General features: G+C 33.8%; 1 protein-coding gene across 2 annotated transcripts in view; it reads left to right on the top strand.

The window, feature by feature from the left end:
- Window positions 1-24,252, top strand: part of LOC139987960 (uncharacterized) — a 204,657-nt gene that overhangs the window by 114,386 nt on the left and 66,019 nt on the right. For both annotated transcript variants that reach the window (XM_072004809.1, XM_072004817.1), the window contains exons 3-8: window positions 14,053-14,383; window positions 16,075-16,226; window positions 17,141-17,272; window positions 20,822-20,944; window positions 23,204-23,461; window positions 23,908-24,150. In XM_072004809.1, coding sequence (XP_071860910.1) covers window positions 14,053-14,383; window positions 16,075-16,226; window positions 17,141-17,272; window positions 20,822-20,944; window positions 23,204-23,461; window positions 23,908-24,150 — 1,239 coding nt within the window. The remainder of the gene's footprint in view (window positions 1-14,052; window positions 14,384-16,074; window positions 16,227-17,140; window positions 17,273-20,821; window positions 20,945-23,203; window positions 23,462-23,907; window positions 24,151-24,252) is intronic.

The following is a 24,252-nucleotide window of genomic DNA, read 5'->3' as shown; positions in this document are numbered from 1 at the left end:
TTTCGGAATTGGAATTGGGATTGATACGTCGTATATACAGTATCCGTGTGTCATAGGAATTAGTATATTACAAATCTTAGATCCAGAACGTTTAATCTCTGATATATCGGGATCGTGAATCTACTCTCAATATGCCAAAGGTTTAGGAACCTGTTTCTCCTTAGAATACGAAGCTGATCTCATCATATCAGGATCCCATGAAAGATCTCAGTCTCTGAAATCACGAGTACAAGGCTTGCAGATGTATCATAGATCACCCAGAGTTTGTAGAACCACAAACTCAGATCTCTCGAGATTGTGAGATCCATTACGATATTTGAGAATAGGGAGATCCATCCTTGACCGCCCACAGTTAAGTACACCGTGCCACAGATTACCTCAAAATCGTAGGACTTCTACCTCAGGCCTCTCGAGCTCGCACGAAAGACATTAGAAAACATATTAATATTATTTTAGTTCTTTAAATATTATTTTAATATTATTATATAAAATTATTCCAAAAGAGCGTATGCAAATATCTTTTAGCCCAAGTGTAGAACGTTGTACTGATAGGATTTAAGTAATTTTAAGATTAGTTTTAAGGAATCGTGGCAAAGATATTGTTACGCAACTGGTCTACAAAAGGTTAATGGTGTTAGTGTAAAAGATAGTGGTTACAGCGATAAATCATGATGAACCGTTTCAATGAACTGTATCGAATTGACTGAGGAATGAATCTACGGAATGATTAGTTAAGGAGCTGAACTAAAGTTTATTAGGAGAATAAATGCCATGCGTAGAAATGGAACTAGGAGAAACGCTAATTATCGTGTCAAACTTTCTGCATCTTATGAAATCTTTCATTCGTTGAAACACTGCTATTAACAAATATTAGTTCTAAATGGAATAATGTTCAGATAATATAATGGTGGAAGTAAATCGACGAAGGTATATTAATAAATAACCCTTCTTTAAAATGTTGTATGTCTAATAAGAAAATTTTAATTCGATCATTTGCATTCTAGAAAAACGATACAAAATCATTGTTTTAACATTATTTTTTGTAAAATATAGAATCTCTTAAATTAGATATATGATAAATGTTATAAGATAATATTATGTAAAATATAAGATAATGTTATAAGGAATAAGATATAAGATAAATGTTTCCAAATTTTTCATCTATTTATAACATTTTCACAAAAATCGATACACAATACTGGATGCAATACCTGCTCGAATAATCAAATATTTAACCAATCTGAAATCACGAACTGACCACTGGATTACTCAACCACCCGGACTAAACTAAATCACGTATCCTCCGCTACAAATCCACGAATCCTTCTCATAAAACGTGGACGTATCCACGAGTGAAAACGGTGGTTCGACGAGTGGCAACAAGCGTTGCGCGAAGAGTAATGCGGATCCTCACGGCTTATCGAGAGGATAAATCGCGAAGCTTTCAAAAGAAGTGTACTTCGCTCGATTCCATCGTCGTTTCAATCGTTTCGCGAAGAACTGTCATTTCTCGACTTCATGGCCATCTCGCATTTCCATAAGAGTATCGCTTATTTGATTTACGACCGCCGATACGCGATCGGCAACGAAACTGCCTGGCGAAAACGATCAGAGTGTTAGGCTCGCTGCACACGAGAGCGATTTACCGATCTTGGAAAGTAATTTTTCAATTCATGAGTTTTTTAATTAAAACTCATAATGCAATAATAATGGACCGCCAATTTTATTAAGTAAAACTTGTAATTGAATAATGATGGAAATGTATTACAATGTTGGAATTGGAAATTCCAATTATTATATTTTATCTTAAAATGAGAATTATATCTTTATCGATATAATTATAAATTCTTGGTACTTTCCGGATAGGTTCTTCGTAATTAGGTAATTGGATGATACTATACTTGAAGCTTCTCATAGATCGTAGACAGTTCTATAATTTCATTTTATCGTGTAGGTATTATGTTATCATTCTTTTACCTAGATATCCGCTTCATATTCCATCAGTGATAAGTTTGGAAGTTCTATATTACCAACGACACTTGATGAATGGAGGAAATAATAAAATTAAATTCATTGTATCGTGCTCCGAATATAAGTATAAGTTATCTTTTACCATTAGAACTAAAGCCTACATTTTGACAGTAGAAATATCAGAGTGGTCGGAACGATCGATTCGAAACTTTTCATAGGAATTTTATAGGTTTGTAGATTTGTTAACTGATAATTTTTTTCAGGTAACATTTTATTCTACCTCGAGTTTTCGAACTCAGAATGAAAAATAACAGATGATATTATTTATGGAGCGATCTAATAGTTAAATATCATTTTGGATTTGAGTTATAGTTTTTAAAATATAACGTGATTTGACACGATTACCGTGTCTATACTACATCGGCGATAGCCATATATTGGGTAAAAAATAAGATTCTTAGTATCATATTATAACGTCGATCCATGACACTCGTGTGTACCAGGCTTTACGACAATCGTTAGTCAAGCTATCTAAAGTACCGCGACACTTTTAGCTTTTCGCCCGAAGACATCGTTCTGTTGAGATATCTTTCTGAAGAAGAGTAGACAGTGAATAAGATGTTGAAATTTTTAATCGTATAACGGTGATGGAAGGATGAGACTGACCGAAATTCTAATTGGAACTCATAGTTAGCCGAGGAAATATTAATCAGATTTTCAGGTCAAAAATGTTTTTGGGATTGTAAACGTCAAATTATGCATTGTAATAACATTTGATTCTGATTAATGGATGTGATAATTCAAGAAATTTTAAGAAGTTATTCGGCGCTAGTTTTATCGTAGTTTTGCAAAGTTATACTGTTTATGCAAACTACCTATCATTTATCTATATATCACTTGTTGAATTTATTAAGAAATAAATCTCTGTCATTAATTTAATTGAATTTTCCTTTTTAGCAAAGAAAAAGCGTAAATGGATAACTAAATTTTCTTCGATGTTATCCGTGTCTAGCGTCACTTTTGTTCTACAGCGAATCTAAATCACACGACTAAATAGAATTTTGCAAAGTTTGTTCTATCTTATCATCTCCGTCCTTACTACGAAAATTGTTAAAAGTCTGAGGAAGTCTGGAAATGAGAACTCTGGTTCGGCGCTCTTCCTCAAGAGAAATGTCTAAAGCACAAAGTGGACCTTGTAACTCTAAAATTTTGCTATTGTGGACTGTACAGTCTAAGTTTTATAATAGTTCTGCATACACATGCTTTTTATAATATTGCCGATGATGACTTCCTTTTTTAACTTTAATATGATTTCTACGTTTGTATTGCTTTTCATTTGTTTGTTATGTTACGTATTAGAATTTTCAGATTTTGTTAGATTATTTTAATATAGACAATGGTTCGCCAAAGCATATCTATAAATTCGATTTACAATATCCATTTACCCCCTTTTTTTATAAAAATTTTCGGTCTTGCCATTAAAAAAAAGGACTTGCACTTTTACGATTTCAAAATTATTTAATTTCTTTATAAAAGAAAATATGACGTCAATATCGGTACCAGTTCTATCATTATAGAAATCTTTCTGAACGTCTGATCGTTAAAACGAAATTCTATATAAGTGATAATTTAATGTACACTAAATTCCAAACTCGAAACATTATAATACTAAATCAATTCAACGTTTCAACCAGATTCATAGAGGATTTCCATCTGAATCAACTGGTTGATTACGCAAACCGAAAATAATTCAGTGGAATAAGAACGCGTTGGCGGGTGTCCCTTGCTTTAAGCAACCGTTGAAAGGTCGAGGACGCGGAAATTGTTGAAGATGTTGTCGATTTACGATCGATTCGGCGGTCTGCCGTCGGAACGGAATAGCTGAGGGGCCGTAGAGAACTCCGGAACGTTTCTGCAGTGGTTGGGGAATTTGTCGAGTAGCGGTTAAGGAACGTGCCCTCGTGAACGCGTCGCCCCTTGTTCCATTCGGCATGCTTCAGGGGCACGAAATTCACCGGCATAGCATACCTCGGATTTGCCGCGATCGAGATAAACCTCTGGCTGAATGTATCGTATAACACGTGGAGACCATGTTCCTTCCTAACGATAACGTTCGCGATGCTCATCTCGCACCGCCATCTCTGTTTTTATGTTGGCCAGCGCTCCAGATTATTCGAATATACTTTTTATTCCAGCGTAGTACTTCAATGAATTGTCCGGAAAATGTTGTTTGAACGAGTTTTTATATGAACGCGATAACTCTTGGATTTTTTGAAGATTTTTTTTATTTTTTCGAGGATTTAAAATTGGTGTGTAGTTGAATCTTTGAATTTTTTAAGGTTAGAATCTTTGAACTCTGAGATTTGGGTTAGCTATCTGTACATTTTTGTGTCTTAAAAATTTGGGATTTTTGGAATTCGATTTTTAAGTCCTAGAAATGTAGGTTTGTTTAATTTTAAATGTAAAATTTTTGTGAATTTTTGCATTTTTGAAGTTTAGTGCTTTTGAATCTTTAAATTAAATAATGTTAAAAAATATCAGTACGATTAATTTTTATAAATATGAATGCTATTAGTAATTATGGGTATTAACATTAGTTTGATAGTATATATACAGGGACTTTTCGTATATAGTAAATTATGATCAGAATCCTGAGATGACGTTGATACCGAGTACAACTTGGAAATCCCCAATTCTAGAACTTAATCTATTCTCTTCGATGTCTCTTGAAGGAATTTGTGCACCGATCCGTGCGTTTGAAATCTGACTGAAATCTCGCTTTAATCTTGTAATTTACATTGCCCGAGATTTTCTACAGAAGCTTCATTCATATTTTACTATTTTCATCTTGTCTTTAATTGTTTATTATTCCGATTTTATCGTATCGAGATTTTAACAATTTTCTCTGCTTTTTCCCCAAGATATTTTTATCATTATAAAACTGAGAATTTTCTTGTTCATATACGACTTCAATCTTTTAACTTTATCTTACGCATATAACCGTCTCTGTTTTAGGATTCAATCAGGTATAACACGCGAAAGATCTCATATAATAATTTCGTATGTTACGATATAATAGAATTTCGATGGTTTGTTAAATAATTTTCGACATATCCTTACATTGAAAGCTTCATTGCTTCAACGACATTTTGTGTTGACTTTCATTACAGCAAATCTTAATGGACTCTATTGGAAAAATATAAGAGCTATGACCTAATTCTTTCTCTGTTACAATCTTATATATTATGATTTATAGCTTCGAAGCATCGCTAGGTAATTCAGAACGAAAACGTTGGGCTAGAATCGTGATTGTTTTAGTGATCTTTTCAGCTGATCTTTGCCACTTCACGTCTCAATCTATTTACTGGGGAAAATTGAGGAACTGTGACCTAACCCACCCTTTTATCGTGACCTCTGTGTACTTTCTTTCGAAAACTATCTTTGTGCTCCAGAATACGATTGGTGCCAGAGTAGGACTCTATGAGGTTTTGTTTTACGAGGCCCATAGCTCTGGCAAGTGTCACATCAGCCTTGGAAACAGACTATAGGAACTTCTTATGCCTTCATCCACGTGACAAATATCAATTGTACAAAGTCGGTAATTAGGAAGTACGAATTTAGATTTCTTTGTTTCTTCAACACAAGACAGTTATTTATTATAAATAATATATGTGAGGTGGTTAATGTGTAGGCTTGTTTGTTAAAGAAACGAGTGGATGAATTTGCAATAACAAGATATATTGAAACAAGTATAGAGATAATGTATGATCGATTTTGATCGTCGCTCACTCAATGCTACAATACCAAAAAAATATCGTAGAGAGCACGTTCATACATTTATATCAACGAATATTACAAGAAAAATTTAACCTTCTTGTGTAACTCCAGCTGAAGATTACAAGAAACAGCAATAACAATCTTTGTAACCGAAAACAACGTTAGTGTCCAAAGGCACGATAATATGGGTCTCTCCCAGTTTTGAATTTCCCGTTTCAACTTGAAACTTTTTCTACGGCTATGGGCCACTACATATGTAATCAGTTTATATATAAAAAAAAAAAAGGAAGAGAAAATAGCAGTTGCTGAATGATTTGTTAAATCTTACGCATCACATGAGGCGTTAATAAGATGCGAGTGTAAATATGTGGTAGACAGGCGACACTACTATGCGACTAATTCTACTGATTCGAAGTGGGTCGGGCGAAGACCGCGGAGAAACCTTCCGGGTAATCGTGTGCACGCGCGTGCCAGCGTGCAAATCAAGTGCATTGGTCACTGCAGGCCCAACCCTGGACAGGAAGCACGGTTGCATTATGTGCGTGGTTAGGATCCAGTCTCGCGAACTCTGGCTTATACAGGATGTCCCACGCAACTTGGCCAAACCACAACTTTAACCAGTTAAATAACATTTTATTTGTAATTTGCGTTCTTTCGGTCATCTTCGAAATAATTGTATTTTTCTAATGTCAGAACTGTCAGAAATTTGTATAAAATATGAAACGTTTTTATTGGTATATATGACTTCTTTGAATATTATGTTAAATATTTGTTTGCAACGTTAAAAATCTTTTTGCTGAAAATGAAAGCAAAAGTGGAATAAATTTGGAAATGATGACAGTTAATTCGTATTCGAGGAGCAGTAATTTTTACGGTAGAGATTTGATTGGTGATGTTGAAATTAATGATTTCGCTGTGAAATTGAAGCTAAAATGAGAGAGGAAAATAGCATTGCGCTTAATTCATTGTTTATCGACGTGCAGAGTAATTATTTCGCGTTCAAAGTTAATTCATCGCGCAAAGCTGTTCTCGTGTTTGAAAATGACTCTGCAAATGGTCACTGTTTCACGATCTTGATAAACGTGTTGTAATTGTTGTCTAATAGGATTTTGACAGAAATGCCTGTTCGTAAGTCTGAACTAGTATTCCTCGTTTATAACGTGTCTCATCCTATCTAGATAGAATCATTTTTTAAAGTAACTTTTCAAAATGCCTCCAAAGGGATTAATTAATAGTCATAGAAAAATATGTTACTTAGAAAAACCATGCATTTTTGTCTATATAGTTATATATATTTATTAAAATAATAAAAATCAGAACTTCCATAGCACCTTACTTTAAGATTTAAAAAATATGTCTTCGAATAAGATTAATAGATGAAGGTTTTAGACGGGTCAGTTTGAAGTTTATGTCCTTTGTTTCCGATGTTTCTTACAAGTCGCTTGTCCCAATGCTCGAAACACGTGTACGTTTGACGCGTGGTCGAATTTACGGCTCGTCCCGTGTCTCTTCCAAACGAGTACACGTCGTTTTATAAATCTTCGCGAGGGTGTGGTCGGTTAGATGGCAACTGTATCTGACAATGATTTAGTAATGACGAGATCCTCTTCGGGGCGAGATCCTTTGTTACGTATAATGTAACAAAGATATATCTATTTTTAAAATATTATTCATTCTCTTTGCTTGAAATTGAATTATTCCAGGCAGATGTTTGAAATCATTCAGAATGTTGCTATTTCATTTTAAATACAGCAGATTCTCACCTATTTCTAGTATTTTTCTATAATGTAGAATTCAAGAATACATTCCTTACAGTTTGAAACACTAAAAATGTAGAATAGCTTACAAATTTTTATTTCCAGAAACAATTACGAAAAAAATTCAGTCAGTCATACTACTTTATTTTTCTTTTTTTGATGTTAAGTAGAATCGAATAAATTTTGGAGAGATTTTGTACAATGAAATATTCCGATAATTCCGATCAGAAAAGTCAACGCCAATTTTCGATGCTTCGCTGCGAGATGCTACGTTTTCATTAATCGATAACGACAAAGGCTTTCCAGAACCCGAACTAGGGTAACAAGGAAGTTACGGTTGCCACGAACTTTCGAAATCATGCGGTTACGAACCGATCAACGATTTTCATCGCATAAGAATGCTATCGATTACCGCGACTGAACTAAGTTGACATAGTATGACATTGAATTATTGATAATGATCGAGAGATTTGATGAACAGGATTTAAGGATGGGATAAACTTGGAAATACAGAAACTATTAATAAATACATTTTAGCTGTTTAATTTGGAAAAAGTCACATACTACACCTCAACTACAAATGCAATTATAAAACCACTGCACCATAAAACCTCGTAACAATAAAGAATTTCAATGTTTTTATATACTTTAATATTTTAACGTGATAAAAAACGAAGCATAGTATTCTTCGTAATCGATTCATTTATTCCTATTGATTGTATTATTATTTTCAGGAAGTTATAGACTTTGACAGTTTTATGAAGAGTTTGATCATTAGTAACTAATTGTAAAGTATTTTTTACTTGTTTCCTTATTGCGTCTATCAATTCATTTTCGAAAGAATCATTAGAAATAATTTTTTCGTCGATGCTATTAATGGATGTTCCAAAGAAAGCGATTGAACTCGATCTTTCCTATTTTAGAGAAGTGCGAGGCGAAGCAGTTGATTCGTTTATTAGACCGTTAAATCGTTCCGAGAATAGAACTGTTGCTTATTCGCTAATTAAACTGTATCTCTATGTTTGAATATGGAATCGTTTATTCAATGTGATATTGTTGTCTTATAGTCGAGTTTAAAATCGAGCGAAAATTATGTATTATGGTAATAAATTTGATTTTAAACATGGTTGATTCATCTTAATATTCATTGAGATCGAGTTTTAAATATATTTCATATTTTAAACAACTTACAATTTGTATAATATATTTAGTTAGAGCATTAAAAACGATTTATTTCATCATTTTAATTTGTAGAATTATTTCTTATTGTTCCTTCTTTCATATTATTAGAACTTCTAAGTAATTCTACATGTTTATCGTGAACATCTTAAAAGCTTCTCTTCTCTTCCTCTTTCATCTAATAATTGTATTTCTCTTTTTACACAGTTGTATCTCATCTCATTTGTAATAATTTTTACCTGAATTACCAGAAATTAAATTTCAAAAATAAAAAGAGAGCAGACCACGTAGCTTTCAGTATAATAAAGTTACTAATATATTTATATATATATATTTTATATATTTATTTATTTATGTATTAACATTATATTCACGTTATTAACAGAACAATATCGTCCATTTCAAATGAGTTAACATTGAAACACGAAGTCATTGTCCTGCCTTTGTCTTTGTTCCTGAGGTAGAATGGGCTATATAATTCATTATGATGAAACGAAACCTCATCCAGAGTTGACTTTGGAAATATGGGTAAAAGTTGTAAAACTTTTAAGAGGATAATGCAAGCTGGAGAAGGATCAACCGACCGAAATTTCTTCGAATCAATTATCTCTTATCCTACATAACTTTAACTAATGTCCACTTACCTGATTTTAATATTTACTAAGCTACTTCAAAGTTACCGATTGATATTAATTTTCTTTTCGAATTCCATTTTTATTTCATGTACGGTAGAATTTCGTTTATCCGAACTTCATTTATAGGAATCTGTTTTTGTTTATCGTTAGTTATATAAGCACTCGTAACTAAGCCTCTATTATTCGAACTATACTCCAGCGTACTTTCATTTATACGAACGCGTTTATTTAACACAATTTGTTTCGAAATTGTGTTTCAACTTCAGTTATTCGAATGTCAACTTCTGTTATCGAAATTCATAGCAGCAGCTGATGGGAGTAGCAAGCGAGTCTTTATTATCCGACCTCATATTATTCGAATACCCGAAATATTTTGTCTCTTGACCGGTTTGGATAAAGTAAGTTCTATTGTGATAATTTTCTAATAGTCATTATTACTTAATATGTTTATTAATTCAATACTGTTTCCGCTTTTCTTCATTCAATTTACAATATTCAGTTAGAATATCGCAATAGTCTGTATGACATAACTTTGCTTAAAAGAAACGAAACGCTGGGAACTTCAAGTATTTTATTATATTTTGAAAACCGTAAAATGCCAGATAAGACATTTTAATTAAAAGAGAGCAAAATAAGCTTCTTTTGAATAAAAATAATTTTCTTAGTTTTTCCAATTATCATCTTTATATGATATTTTCGTTTCATTAAATTTTATTTACTTTGTAATCATTCATATAAATCGTAATTAATTACTTCCGTTTCCTTTTAATTTCATAACTAAAATAATTCAGCTACATCAGCAAACGCGTAAAAGTTCCATGGTAGTAAAATTCCTGTACTTCGTTATTTTCCGTATTAGATGAAGTATTCTCTCCAAACCGGAAGTCTTTCTTAATCCACGATCGTCTTCTAAAAATCAACTTTTCGAAATCTTTCAAGTCGTAAGATCCTCGACATGTATCGCATATAGCCATCTAGCAAGAAGATGAGACGTATCGGACTCAGTAGTTGTATCGGAACGGATTTCAGTAAACGCACGAGCAAACGCGCCACTTACGAAGAAAGTTCTGGTGACGACCGGATGTTCCAGCTGTCGAAGTTGTAGTTCTCCGAAAGTTTCGGATAGGCATCACGCGTGCAACGATACGCGATCATCGTTCATTGACGCATTGTCGGTATTTACTGCTTGTCTCTACGCCGCGATAAACAATATTAACGCGGTAATGCGTGCACACACGCGTCCGTTGTGTTGTTGAATTTAAGCAATGACGCTCGTTATCACATTAACGATCGTAATACCATACATGACAAACGGTACACGGTATCGCCATGCCACGATTTAATTAGCGTTCAATCTGAATTCAATTTGCACGCGTTTCATGTTGTATGTATTTCTCCGCTGTGTCCTTCTTCTTTGGCTGCTGAAAGGTGAAAAATAGGATATAATGCTACTTTTAGTCATTCTTTTCTTTATTTTGTTTTTCCAGAGAAAATTGATTACATAAGTCGTCGCAAGATCGTGTTGCAAATGCTCAACTAAAGCGACAATACATGTATAGTTTGTAGCAGCTCGATAAACGAGTTTCATCAAATAAATTATTTTCAATTTTTTCAAGATACCATTACTAACTAGAAAAGATTTTTGAATATTATTCTGCACCTCGTGTTAAGAATATTTGTTAGGATAAAAACTAAATAACAAAAGAAAAAAGAAAAAGAGTAAATAAATTAAAACCGGAAAAATAGATAGAAATATTTATATAAAATCTTATTAACCTAAACTAATCCATAAATATAAAGAAAATACACTTCTTTAGCAAATCATCATGATTGCAGAATTTTAGTGGACACAACTAGGATATGGCATTAGTTCCACTAAGATCAGCTGACACTCTCAATCCGTCAATATCTGTCAGTGTCCTGTCGAGGAATATCAGTCTTATCCAGCCGATTCAGGAATTATAAACTTGCAATAATTACTACCACGGATGGGCTTGAAACTGCACGTCAATTTTTTATCATAAACTTGTCGAAGAGTGTGATAGATTATAGGAATGTTTCGTTCGTTTTGGATTAAGCCTGGGCCATCTCAATAAACAGAATGTTCCGATGGAAAGTAACTTGATTCTGCCGCTGCAAAATAACTCGACTGTGGATAAACCATATAAAATTATTACTAGATATATTCCAGTAATTCCTCATTAACTTAAGAGTGATTAAATCGATTCTTGGAATTTTTGCGGTATTATAGAGCACGGCTCACTCGCATTTTTCAACTACTTTTCGTTACATATCTAATGAAAGAAGAAAATTGATTCAAGTGCTAAGGTCTTTAATTTAAAAGAACTGTAGGTAAAGTTAAAGGTTGTTTTTAAAGGAGTATTCTACTATGAAACATTTTTTAAAGGATGTTTTGGATATTTTTACATAAAAATATATTTGACAAAATACCGATAAGAAATCTGTATAATGTTCCATATATTAAAATATCAAATGGTGAGACTAAATATGGAAAACATTCGTACAATTTTTCCTGTAGAATAAATACAGTTATATTACGTTTTCACTGAGACCTTTAGTTGATAGATGTTCCGCCGTGTATTTAGATCATTTTGGCGGTGGAGATGTGATTTTGATGCATGGTTAGCTGTGTGTTACACAGTCTGTTCGTTATAACTCAAATTTGAATTTATGGAAATTTGGGGAACTCCCTTACGCGACTGTGTCAATTACTAAACTGTGTTATCCATTTTCAACTTAATGGTAGCAGATTTATGGATGACCACGGTTTGAATCAGAGTTTGTTTAATGAGAAATAAATAAACTGTTAAAACTGACCTGACAAGACTGCAGTGTATATCTGCGAGTGATGTTTGATTTCTTCTATCATTCTTCTATCAAGAGAGATTTATTTCTATGAATTTAGGGAGAACGTGCCTTTCTTTGGAACTCTAAGGTTGTTCGATCCTACTATGCTACTTCTACAGCAGCGAACACACGTATAATATTTCCACAAAATTAGTTTTTTTGACATGAAACGTAGATACAGGTAAATAATATCACTATAATAATATTAATAACAATAGATTACAATGGAACATTCATTACGTAGCTTCTATTATTCAAATGTTGCGCTATTCAAATATTCTGTTATCTAAACATTATATCGCTCGAACGGTATATTAAAATGGAATTTGTATCGTTTTATGTTACGAGTTTAAAAAAGAAAGTATGACGCTAACTATTGAAATGAAGAGAAGCTATTTTATAGGGTAAAATGCGGTAAAAATAGCATAAAAGTCGCAAAAATGTACATCGTTGAAACCATTCTCACTCTGAAACATTTATACTAATATCAGACGGAAGGACATTCACATGGTTTGAGAGATGGCTCTTTCGCGAAATGTAATTCAACGCAACTTAACATATTAAAAAATCTCTGCAATTTAAATTTAGTACAAGAATATGAATAGAACATTCACGAATAATTTATAAAATATTATATTTACATTGTATCTTTTTCATTAGTATTATGACAGATATTATTTCATGTTTCGATTATAGTAAAATGCGTTACAATATTATAATATACTTTAATATGTAAAAAAGCTATGTTTTTCATTATGTAAAAGCTTTCTTATCCAATCGATCATATCTTTCTATTCATTGAAATATTGAATATTCTACAGTATCTTCACAGTCATGCAATAATTGCTTATTAAAGTAATATGTAAAATTAAAGTATAGATAAAATAAGGAGAGAGGAGTTAAAATAGAAAGGAAACATGCAAAAAAAAAAAAAAAGAAAAATAGAGGAGGAACAGAAGTGAATATGCCTGTATGCTAAAGGTCAAGTGCAACTATGTGTTGCCATTAACTAAAAGCCCATTTCTTTAATAATATTTTCAAGGTTCCTGAAGAAACTAATTTTAAGCATTATATCAACAGGTAATTCTCGTTTTCTACGTACAGTCTGTTAAGTGGTAAAAGTTTATTATGTAGATGATTCTCTGTGTGGAGATAATTGGTTCTGCGATGACCGCGTAACAGTAGAATAGCTAGGGTAATGGTCAGACATTAGGTTTCAATGCTTTTTCAATGAAGTACACCTTCTCTGTTTATCTTTTGCCGAAAAAGGATTATGTTTTCAAAATTCTGGTTAAACAAGGGATGAAATAAATTTAAAAACATTTGATACAGTAGAATAAGTAAAGAAATGGTCAGACGTTAAGATTCAATGTTTCTTCATTGCTCGGTCTATCTCGTGCGTGAAAAAATTATAGTTTATAAATTTTGTTTCAATAAGGAATGGAAATATAACTAGTTGACACAGTAGAATAAGTAGGGTGATGGTCAGACATTATGTTTCAATGATTCTTCAGTCATTAGACTTTCTCTGCTTATTGTTTGCTGACAAGAGCATTATATTTCTCAAGTTTCAGTTTACATTTTGGATGGCTCATTAGTGACATACATATCCTGGATAACAAATCACATAAAATTTACGTCATACAGAATGTGTACTAAATTAGTTACTACATTAAAATACACAATTCCGTCCGCAATGTATTCATCATCCTCGTTCCTTCAGTCTTTTCATTTTCTATTATATTCTCCACAAAAATGACAGTCATTCCCTTCAACACGTATCATTATTTAAATTTCCGCGGATTATTCAAAGAATTACCGCCTTCATTACCTCGGTCTCTATCGCAATTTTGATCTCCGTTTAGACAACAGATTCCGACACTTTCGTAACGATCTGTATCTCGGTGACGATCCAATTTCAACGACACCGTCGGAGGAAAAGGCGGCGAGGGAGAGGCTGAGGGCGCGCAAAAGGATCGGTGAGCTGAAGAAGCGGAGGAAGGCCAAAGAGAGGAAACAGAGGTTGAAGCAAACTGGCGAGAAGTCGACGCTCGAATCGCCGCCAGCTATGGCGCGCGCCGCGCTCAATGAAACAATAATGTCGAGGTTGGATCTCAGCTGCTTCATGAAAGCTCGCAGAAAAGGATTTGCTAAAGCTCCTCTGCTTGAAAACGCGAATCCTGCCAAGTACGCCAGGTTTGTATCTCATTTTCTTTCTATCTCTATCGGGAAACAGAGGGATAAAGGAGGCGAATGTTTATTACGTTTGTACCTGTTTCTCAACTATTTTCTAACTTGATTTGCGGTTTGATGTTTCGTAGTATATCTCGCAAGTTACACATTACTCTTTTGTATGTTTTTCTTGATTGTTTGAACATAATCATAAAGTTGATTTTTGAGGTAATTGAAGGAATTCTTTTTATTGTTTTGATTTATTTAGTACGGCTGTGTTTCATATAATTGCTATTTGCGATATTACATTGTAAAAAATATGGAGATTGAATAGGATTTCGACAATTGTTTATTAGTGCGATAAAATGACGAGGAATTCAGAATGAACACTTAAAAGATAATTATCTCCTTATTTTCAAAACGTCTTACGTTTCTGATATCAGATGCAAAAAATGATAGTAGTAATTATGTTATGCATAATGGCATATAACATGCGAAAATAGCATTAGATGTATTTAGCGGTTTGCCTGAGCGCTGCCAGGTTCTTCCCAAAGGATCAATGATTGAAGGTTCTTTCTTATTTATTGTACATTTATTGTATATTAGAGGGATCGGGAATCGAAGAAAAGATAATATCAGGGTTTAAGAAGGTTAATATTGGATGAATTTTTAATAGAGAATAAGTAAAAAATTCCATATAAATATTTCTTCAATTTGACAATGATGTATCGATAATTACGAGTTTGAAGGATCGAAATAGAGGCTGTTACCTAAATTCGAATTGAAATTGGAGAATTAACTTCGGAACTTGCTGTAACGTCAGGAACTAGGTCGGATGAGAAATTAGAGAAAAGCGATACATTCGTTAACGCGTCCCTTACTACGTAGGTCGCCGGTGGTTTATGATATTTCTGAGAAGTAATACTTTTGAATTTTCATCAAGCAAACAAAAATATTGGTCATTATATCGATTCAGCCATTCAGGTAATAGATATAATACTGTGTGCAGATTCTAATCATTTAAGTTCTCACGATCGATGGATTCCTCTGAACAGATTTCGCTTATCAACATCATATTCCTGAATGAGTTGAAATAGTCTATTGAGAATTTCTATACATCCTGTGTTTCGAATCTGCCCGATGGAGAGCTCCCGTATCTGATTAAGTGGCATACAGAGAGTTCTAATGTAACTCTCCAGTCCTACAGAATTTTGTCTCGTAGATATAAGAGCAAATCTTGGTAAATTGATTAAATCTGTACGGTAAATCTTTTTGTTGCAAAAGATTCTTCTCTTGTAATATTCTTTACAGAACTTTTTGATTAACTCAACAATTGTATTTCAATTTTCTCAATAATATAATTCAGAAATGTAAATATGATAAAATCCAGTTCTTAGTTTATTGAACTTTCAATTACTCGGTCCACCGAATTTCAATCTTTTCGCTATATATCCATTTTTATTTTATTAATATAGATATGAGACTTAACTTCAGACATGATATGAATTTGAACATAATATCACAATTTTTTCTATTTTTATCGTGCAAAAGATAAAGTAGTTTTGAACATGCTGTGTGAAGTAACGAACATTATATTGACTTATGAAGATTAACTGATATCTTATTAACGTAGCGTCTCGTTCGATAAGGATTTATCGCAATTTCGAGTGCGGGCTACGACCACCAAACATGTTTCTCTGGGTACTTTTTTTCAGGAGGAAGAATATACTGCCACCGTACAATCGATACCTCGTAGCAGTTTACGAGTGCACCAAGGGATACGTTTTCGAGGACTCCACGGCTGATCGACTTTTCTGCAGCGATAGCACTTGGTTAGGCGTACTTCCGCGTTGCGTAAAAGAGGAAGGTAAGATGCCGTGAAAACAAAATCGATACATGGAAAAATATTTGTCCGAGACATTCAAGATAATACTACCTTTTAAAACGTTTTCGGGCAGAAAAATATAGAAAATTGAAGTTTTAAAGTAACTTCTATGTCCAAGCTTCAACTTGACTCACGATGGAACCTTCTTTTCTTTCCTTTGATTTTGGTGGGAATTAAAACGAAAATGAAATAACTTTCAATGAAAGCTTTCACGTAATTTTATACGTTAAGAGAGTATTTTACTTTAAAGTATCGCGTCGGTTTTCCAAAAAAAAAAAAAAAAAAATCGTGAGGCATTTTTGTATCAGTGTTTTCTTATTTATTTTTGTTATGCTTCAACAATACTCGTCATTTTTTATACAGGCATAATTAAAATTGATTATCGGCCCTTAAAATAACGTATTTCATCTCATTTACTGACACAATCCCGATCATTCTGCATATCCGAAAAGACCCAACAGAATTTTAATTTTAAAAGTTCATCACTGGTTCAATCTCTTTTTGCAGAATTTCCAAAGAAATTCTATTACCCTGGGAAAAAGAGAAAAATATTTTCTTATACGTTTTATATAAAATCAACACAAAGGAATTGTCCATATTATAAAAGTTTATCACTGGTTGATTCTCATTTTCCAGAATTTCCAAAGAAATTCTATTGCTTGTGGAAAAAGAATTTTTACTGAACCAACGCGAACATAACCGGAGGGGGGTGTGATATTTTCCTACACTACAGGTTTAATAAATTTCAAACTTCGTCACCGTAGATAACACCATATATCAGACACAAAGAATCCATAAAAATATCGCGCTCGATCAATTTAAAGTCGCTTCTCGACGGGGGAAAGTCGGTCGGATAAGAGTCCACGTAGGGAAAAATTCATTGGCTTTTGTTCCAGAAGCGACACTGAATAACGTGAAACGTTGCAATCAGGATCGTGGTGGGTGCGAGCATGTGTGCGAAGACACTCAAACGGGCGTGAAGTGCTCGTGTTTCGACGGATTTCGTGTCAAAGGATCTTCCTGCATAGGTGATTTATGTTTCATTTTAAACGTTATAATTGCAACTATTGTTTCACGATGATATACGTGCAGATGGAAAAAGTTGGACGAAAGATATTGTTTATAGTGTTACACGGTTTGATGTATTCATTCTTGGCAACAAATGCTACCATAAGGTGCATTCGTGAGTTAGACAATTTGTTTTAAAATTAACGAAATAGTTTTACCTTAATCGGTAAAAATAAACAAGTAAATAAATTATGATATATATATCATAATTTATTTACTTGTATATATATATGTCGGAGTTGAGTTGTTTGAGCTTTGATTATGGGTGTGTAAAGAATCTTCGCCTGGGTTGTTCATTGTTGTTTCACAATCAAGATAACGTTTATTAACACAAATACAGAAGAAATAAGTTCGACCAGTGACCGCGGTATCTAGACGCTGATGGCAATGACCTTAGGTTCGATATAGCGAATCCACGGTCCACGGGCTCACTCTTTATTAAACTCAGAATAGAATTTCTATGCATAAAAGTATCGCTCACTATGACGCTCTTTATATTGCTCTCTAGACGATGTGTCACTCACCAAGGAGATCACAAGAATAATAATTGAGTAATGGAAACTTTCTTCTCCTTACGATTGCGTTAGCTTTGTTTAACGTTGGCCTGGGATACCAACAAACTGCTATCGTTGCTAGGCAGACTCGCATAACTGCGACATTGCTCTTGCCCAGGGTTTGATTGTTAATACAACGTGTGTCTCATAATATTGGTACTTTTCTGTTAGGTGGAACGTTCATCCCGTGACCGCGGCTACGCTCGGCGACCGGTTGTCGCCTCGAGCCTAAGCTCATTGTCTCAAGTTTCGAATAACTGTGTCTGGGTTATTTCGTGAATGCTATTGAGGCTTTTCCAAGCAATTCCAACGGGTGACCCCGTTGTCCTTTCATCTCCGACATATATATATATATATATCGTGATGTCCTTAGAAAACGGGGCGTGTAATGAGTCTTGCTGCGAGTTATCCATAGTTGTTTTATTTATGGGAATGTATTACAAACGTTAACAAATGATGTCGATAATTAAGTAATCGTGATATCTATGACGATGAATTTAGGTTCGATAACGAATACACGGTCAACGGGATTACAAGCGTTCTCTGTACTAGTCGTACTTATCGAATAGAATCTCAGTCGAAGTGAAATTTCCTCCGTATTTCTCAGGTCAATCCCTGTTTTTAAGGAGAGTTATTTAATTACTTTATACCTCTGTTAGGTACACGGCCCTCCCGCGACCGTGGCTGCGTTCAGTGACCCATTATATCATTTCGAGCCCAAGTCCACTGTCATAAATCTCGGATAATCATAATTGACTTGACTCATAAACAGCTATTTCTCAGTTTTATTGTTTAAGTACGGCTATAATAAAAAGTCTGGACTAAAGTATTGGGGACTTTCCCAAACATTCCGAAAGAAAGGCTCCGGTGTCATTTCATCTCCGACATATATATATGAGGTAGTTTATTATACGTGTTGGTTTACTAAAGAGACGAGTGATAAAATTGTAATAGTCAGTGTAAATTAAGATCACTTTAAGTATAGGTACAGAGATAGTGTATGCCGGACGTAATTATCGCTCGGTGAATGCTACTGTTCAATTCTACGCTCGCTATTCGACTGTATGACTCGCTATAATGATTGTCCTAGAGAGCACGGTCGTCTATTTGTATCGATCGGTGGTATTGTAAAAAGTTCAGACATAACTCCGGTTGACCATTACAAATAACGGCGATAATGTATTGTCCGGAGTTCGTTTACCTTTGAACCTAGCAAACCGAAACAACGTTGGCACAACAATATGAGTCTCTCTCGATTGGAATCTTTCATTGACTCATATGCTGTTATATATATATGTGATGAATAGATTAATTCATTTCGGAAATTAATTTGATTAATTGCAAATAATTTTAAATAATTTTAATAATTACAATCATATTATTTCAAATCACGAATTACCATTTACTATGAAACTTTGCCATCAACTTGGTTCAAAAATTAATTTAACTAACTGCCAGAAATTGTTATTTAACTTGTGAAATGGTACAATATGAATATTCTAAGCAGTATTGGTAACATCGGAAGAAATTCTTTCTTTCAATTATTCATAGCATCTAATATCTCGTACCGGCAAATCCTTGGATTTGTAAAGCCGGTAGGATCTGAGATTGAGATATAGCACAGTTGTCACGCGGGCGCAAAAGGTAGAAACCGTGACTTACAATTTTCTATCCCTAAAACCTACGCTCGGTTCGACCATCCCCCATGTTTCTCCCGCGCAACTTGCTGGAAATTCGAAAGGGAGTAGAATCTAAGGTTAGAGGATTGTGTAGTTCAAGGCGTGAAAAAAGCAGATACGATATTGAATGAGAAACTCGTAAATCATGAGATCACGCTTTTCTTAAATAAATTCTACTAAATTCCAATAAATTCCTTAGAACGTATATGGTGGAAAGAAGGGCTGCTGTTAGAAACATGGAAGCGTCTGCAATTTTTAATGTCTTTAAAGAGATATAAAATGAAGGGTATTTTTTGACACAAATAATTGTTGAATTTTGGATATTTTCCAATAATTCCGCAGATTCTGAGTAATTTGAGATAAAAAAGAAACCAAGAAGCGAAGATTCTGAAACCGATACCTATCTCGAGAACACAAAATTTTAGGCAAATATCTGAAATTCCAAACAGACCGCAGCTACAACCAATCATCCCAATCATCATCAGAGAACAATCCGGCATCCATCAATCGTTTCGTTCCGTTTGGTCAGAAGCCTGTGAATAAATCATTGAGCACTTTCGCGTCGATTAGTCAACTTAACAGGCGACTGTGTGCGATTCGCAGACGACGCGTGGCCTGAACACGGCGGAGGTGCCTATATAATCCCATTGTATGCTAATCGACGTCGGTATCTCCGTGAAAACGAGCTCGCGAACACAAGCTCGAATCGAATCGTGTTTCAAGTGCAACCGCGCTCGCCTCCAGTCTCTACGTGCCGGAATTCGTGTCGTCACGATAATCTCCTGTCTATAAATTCACATTCGCGTGGTCACGCGCGATATCGTGTAGTCGAAAAATTGACGACCGATGTTATGAATGCTCTTTGGCAACTGGTCCTTAATAAAATGACATTTATTAGAATATTTAGGTAATTTAATATTATGAAGTAAATACAAGCTATTTTCAATATCGTTTAATTTTTATTTTTTTAGTTAGAGTTAGAATATTTAATTAATCTTTTCGTAATTCTTCTTTACGATCTAACGTAAACCAATGTTTTATGTGATTTTTATAAACTTAGAAAAACGATAAAAATTTTGGATATGTATTTCGAAAGGTCGATAACAGGAATAAAAAAGTGGAATGATAAAAAATTTTGAAATAGTATATTTTTGCAATAAAAAGTACAAAAGTATTGAAATATGAATTCAGTCAAAGACGTGAATATACTGCTGCGATTCGATTTAACATTGTAAATAATTGTTTTGATAGCAGTTTTCTCGTTGACTCTTCACAGACATAGATGAATGTGCCGAAGGTACAGCTGGTTGTGCGCAAATTTGTCACAACAATCCTGGCTCCTTCCATTGTGAGTGCCGTTCTGGTTACCAACTGGGAATTGATAGTAAATCATGTTTGGGTGAGTTATAAGATCAATTTACTCTTTTACACCCCTAGTCGTTTTTTTTTTATACAACGAAATTTATAATTATATTATCTTTGTGCACTGTATAGAAGATAAAACATATTATTATTGAAGTTCCATTTCTTTGTCAATAAAAATATGAATCTGTACAGACAACCTCGCTAATAATTAGAATTAATAATATCAACAATTTCAATGGACCCGCCAACCTCAAATACCGGTAAAAGGTAAAAAAAGAGCACAAAAGGAAACAATAAAAATAAAATGAAATGAAAAATCCGCTGCATTTTATTCATCTATTAGCTCGACGCGTCGTTTAACGAGGCAAAAACTCGCAGATTCGTGCAAAGAATTTGTATGGCGGACGTTCAACTCACATAACAAATTAATTTAACCTCACCCCGCCCCCAAGATACCCAGTAAATTCAGCTTTTCCTGGGTAACTAGCTAAGGTGAAGGAAGCGAAGCTTTGGCTTTCCGCGATTCAACAGCAAACCGAAGAATTACAAACAACCCTTCCGTTTATCGAATTACGTATTGCGGTTCGTACATTTGGACGAGTTTTACCGTCTGTCCCGCTAATTCAAACTGATTAACCCTCGAGAACGAGTGGAAAAAAAAACGTGGAGCAGTTGAATGTACAGGGGGAAATTTAAATTTGATACGAGCCATTTCAACGAAAGCACTTTTGAAACGAAATTTCGAGACGGGCATACTATTTCGCGTTCAACTTTGTCGACGTGGATTAAATCAACGGAATTGGATGAATTTTTAGGGAAGTTTTGACGGTTCTTGATTAAACTGGTTATCGTGTTCTTAGTTGGCGAGTAATTAGAAGTTAGGCGTAATGGAATATTTTTTTTATTTCTCTTAATACAATTCGCACAATTATAGTTATCACCAACAGAATTGAATTACATTGTGGAGGAGTGTTAATGGTTCATCAGTACATTGATCATAATGCTTTTAATTTCTTATGGAATAATTAAAAACTAAACTCGAAGAGAGTATTCTTTTGTTTATATTATTCCTATTGATATTTTGTAATTGTTATAAACAAAATTAATTAAATATTTAGGAGAACTTTAACCGTTCTTTAATAAATATATTATATATGGTGTTTTTAGTCATGCAGTAATTAAAATAAATATAATAAACATAATTGGATAAATTTTTGGGTCAATTATAACAGTTTTTAACTACAAAATTACGCTTTCTATCGTAAAGTTACCGTTGAAACTTAGATGCGAAATACTTTTTGATATTTTCTTCGTTGTATTAATAGAAAGCTACCGAAAAATATGATGTTTTTCTAAAAAGTTTACGTTGTCGAAGTATCGAATTTCTGGAATGTGGCATATCCTGTAAAATCCGGTGGGCGTTTATTGACTTTACGAGATAGTTCGATTGAAATTGAATGGAATCGATGCTTGGATAATTGAAAGCACTATTAACTGGTGCTCAAACAATCAAGAATCTATTATAGCTGCGCATAGTTGTTGTATCGCACGATTCCGTCTTCTTTATCAAAAATTTGTTTATACTAGAAAATAATTTCAAATTAATTACATTTCTGCTTTTGATGCTTCTAAATTCTCTGTCTTTTTTCCTTTTCGTCACTTTTCTTATTACTCTCCTGTTAATTCTTTAGCTGTTCATTCAAGCATATAAATATTCAACTGAAAAGAATTCTCTTCATAAATTATTATAAGCGAAACAGAAAAAAATAATTCTTCCTTCTGCAACGGCTTTATAAATTATTCACAGACTCTTTCACAAATTTTTCAAATAAATTAACTTACCTTTATTAAACTAATGTTAAACTTTTGATGAAATTGTTCAATTAAATTCTATCTATTAATTTAATTTATTAGTAAATAAATTAAATGAAACTACTTTCATTAAAGTAATGATACTACAAATGACATAAAGTAATACTTTTTATCATCAATTGAACACATTCCATTAAACCATTGTTTGAACAAACGATATCTCTTTCCATGTCTCTATCGTACTCGGTTTATCGAAACTTTAGATCCAAAACTTCTTACTTTCTTCGTTCCCAAAGTGTGAAACGAATGATCATTGCTTCAAATTGGATTAGGTTTGGATTAAGTCAGTTACGATGCTTTGCGAGAATCGCTGCTCGATGTTGTCTGAGGAGCTAAATGAACAACGAAAGTAGATAGTCGCGAGCTTTGTTCGTTAAATTTCGAAAGCAATTCACAAGATTGCTTGGTTGTTCTCGTTCAGACGTTAACGAGTGCCTGGTGAATAACGGGCATGGCCCATGCCAAGGTACTTGCATCAATCTCGAAGGGAGCTACGAGTGTAGCTGCACCGATATTCCTGGTCACAAATTGGCTCCGGATAATCACACCTGCGAGGATATCGACGAATGTTCGACGAACAACGGTGGATGTTCTCATGTTTGTTTGAACACACCCGGAAGCGCCTTTTGCCTATGTCCAGATGGCTTTTATCTGACCAGCGACTGGAAGACTTGTCAAGGTAAACCATCTTTCCGTTAAATTTTAAGAATATCTAAAATGTTCGATAGAAAATTCTCTTAGAAGGTATTACGTTATTGAAAAATTATTAAAAAATTATTGCGTATTAGTGGAATACACAGGCACACACAATGGAATTTTATTTATATACTTAAAGTAATGTTGGAGACAGCTGGATTTGTAATACACAGTAGATATAAAAAGTATTTGTGCACCATTTATCATTGCATTGATATACTAATTAGTTGAATTCGACTATAATAAATTTTGTACCATTTAAATATTTAGAAAAGTTGATAATTTTATGTCAATATATAATTTAACATAGGGTGTATGTTGAAAACGAGTAACCATAATCTTTAAAAAAATTAATTTAACATAAATATAGTGTAAGTTTGATCTTGGTTGTCTGTCATAATTAGATGATACAATTTATCTTATTACTAGATGTGAATGAATGCGAAAACGCATCCAAGGTTTGTGAGAATAATACTGATTGTGAGAACACTATCGGCTCGTTCAAATGCGTCAGCAAGCCGCAAAAGATGACAAAGATTCTTCAGGATGAGGATTACGACACGGAAGATGACGACGACGATGATTACGACGAGGAAGAGAGTATCACGGAAATTCCAGAATTCGGAAAATGCGAGGATGGTTTTCGAAAGAATAACAACGGCGAATGCATTGGTTCGTACATATTCTATTTTTATGTGGCACGAATTAGTAATGTTTGACAACGATGTTTATGTGGTAAATTAAATTTACCAAAGTGATTTTTTAAAATCATTG

This window comes from Bombus fervidus, chromosome 1, assembly GCF_041682495.2.
Source record: "Bombus fervidus isolate BK054 chromosome 1, iyBomFerv1, whole genome shotgun sequence".
Taxonomy (NCBI): Eukaryota; Metazoa; Arthropoda; class Insecta; order Hymenoptera; family Apidae; genus Bombus; species Bombus fervidus.
Note: the sequence above shows the minus strand (reverse complement) of the source record. Positions and strands in the feature narration are given on the sequence as shown.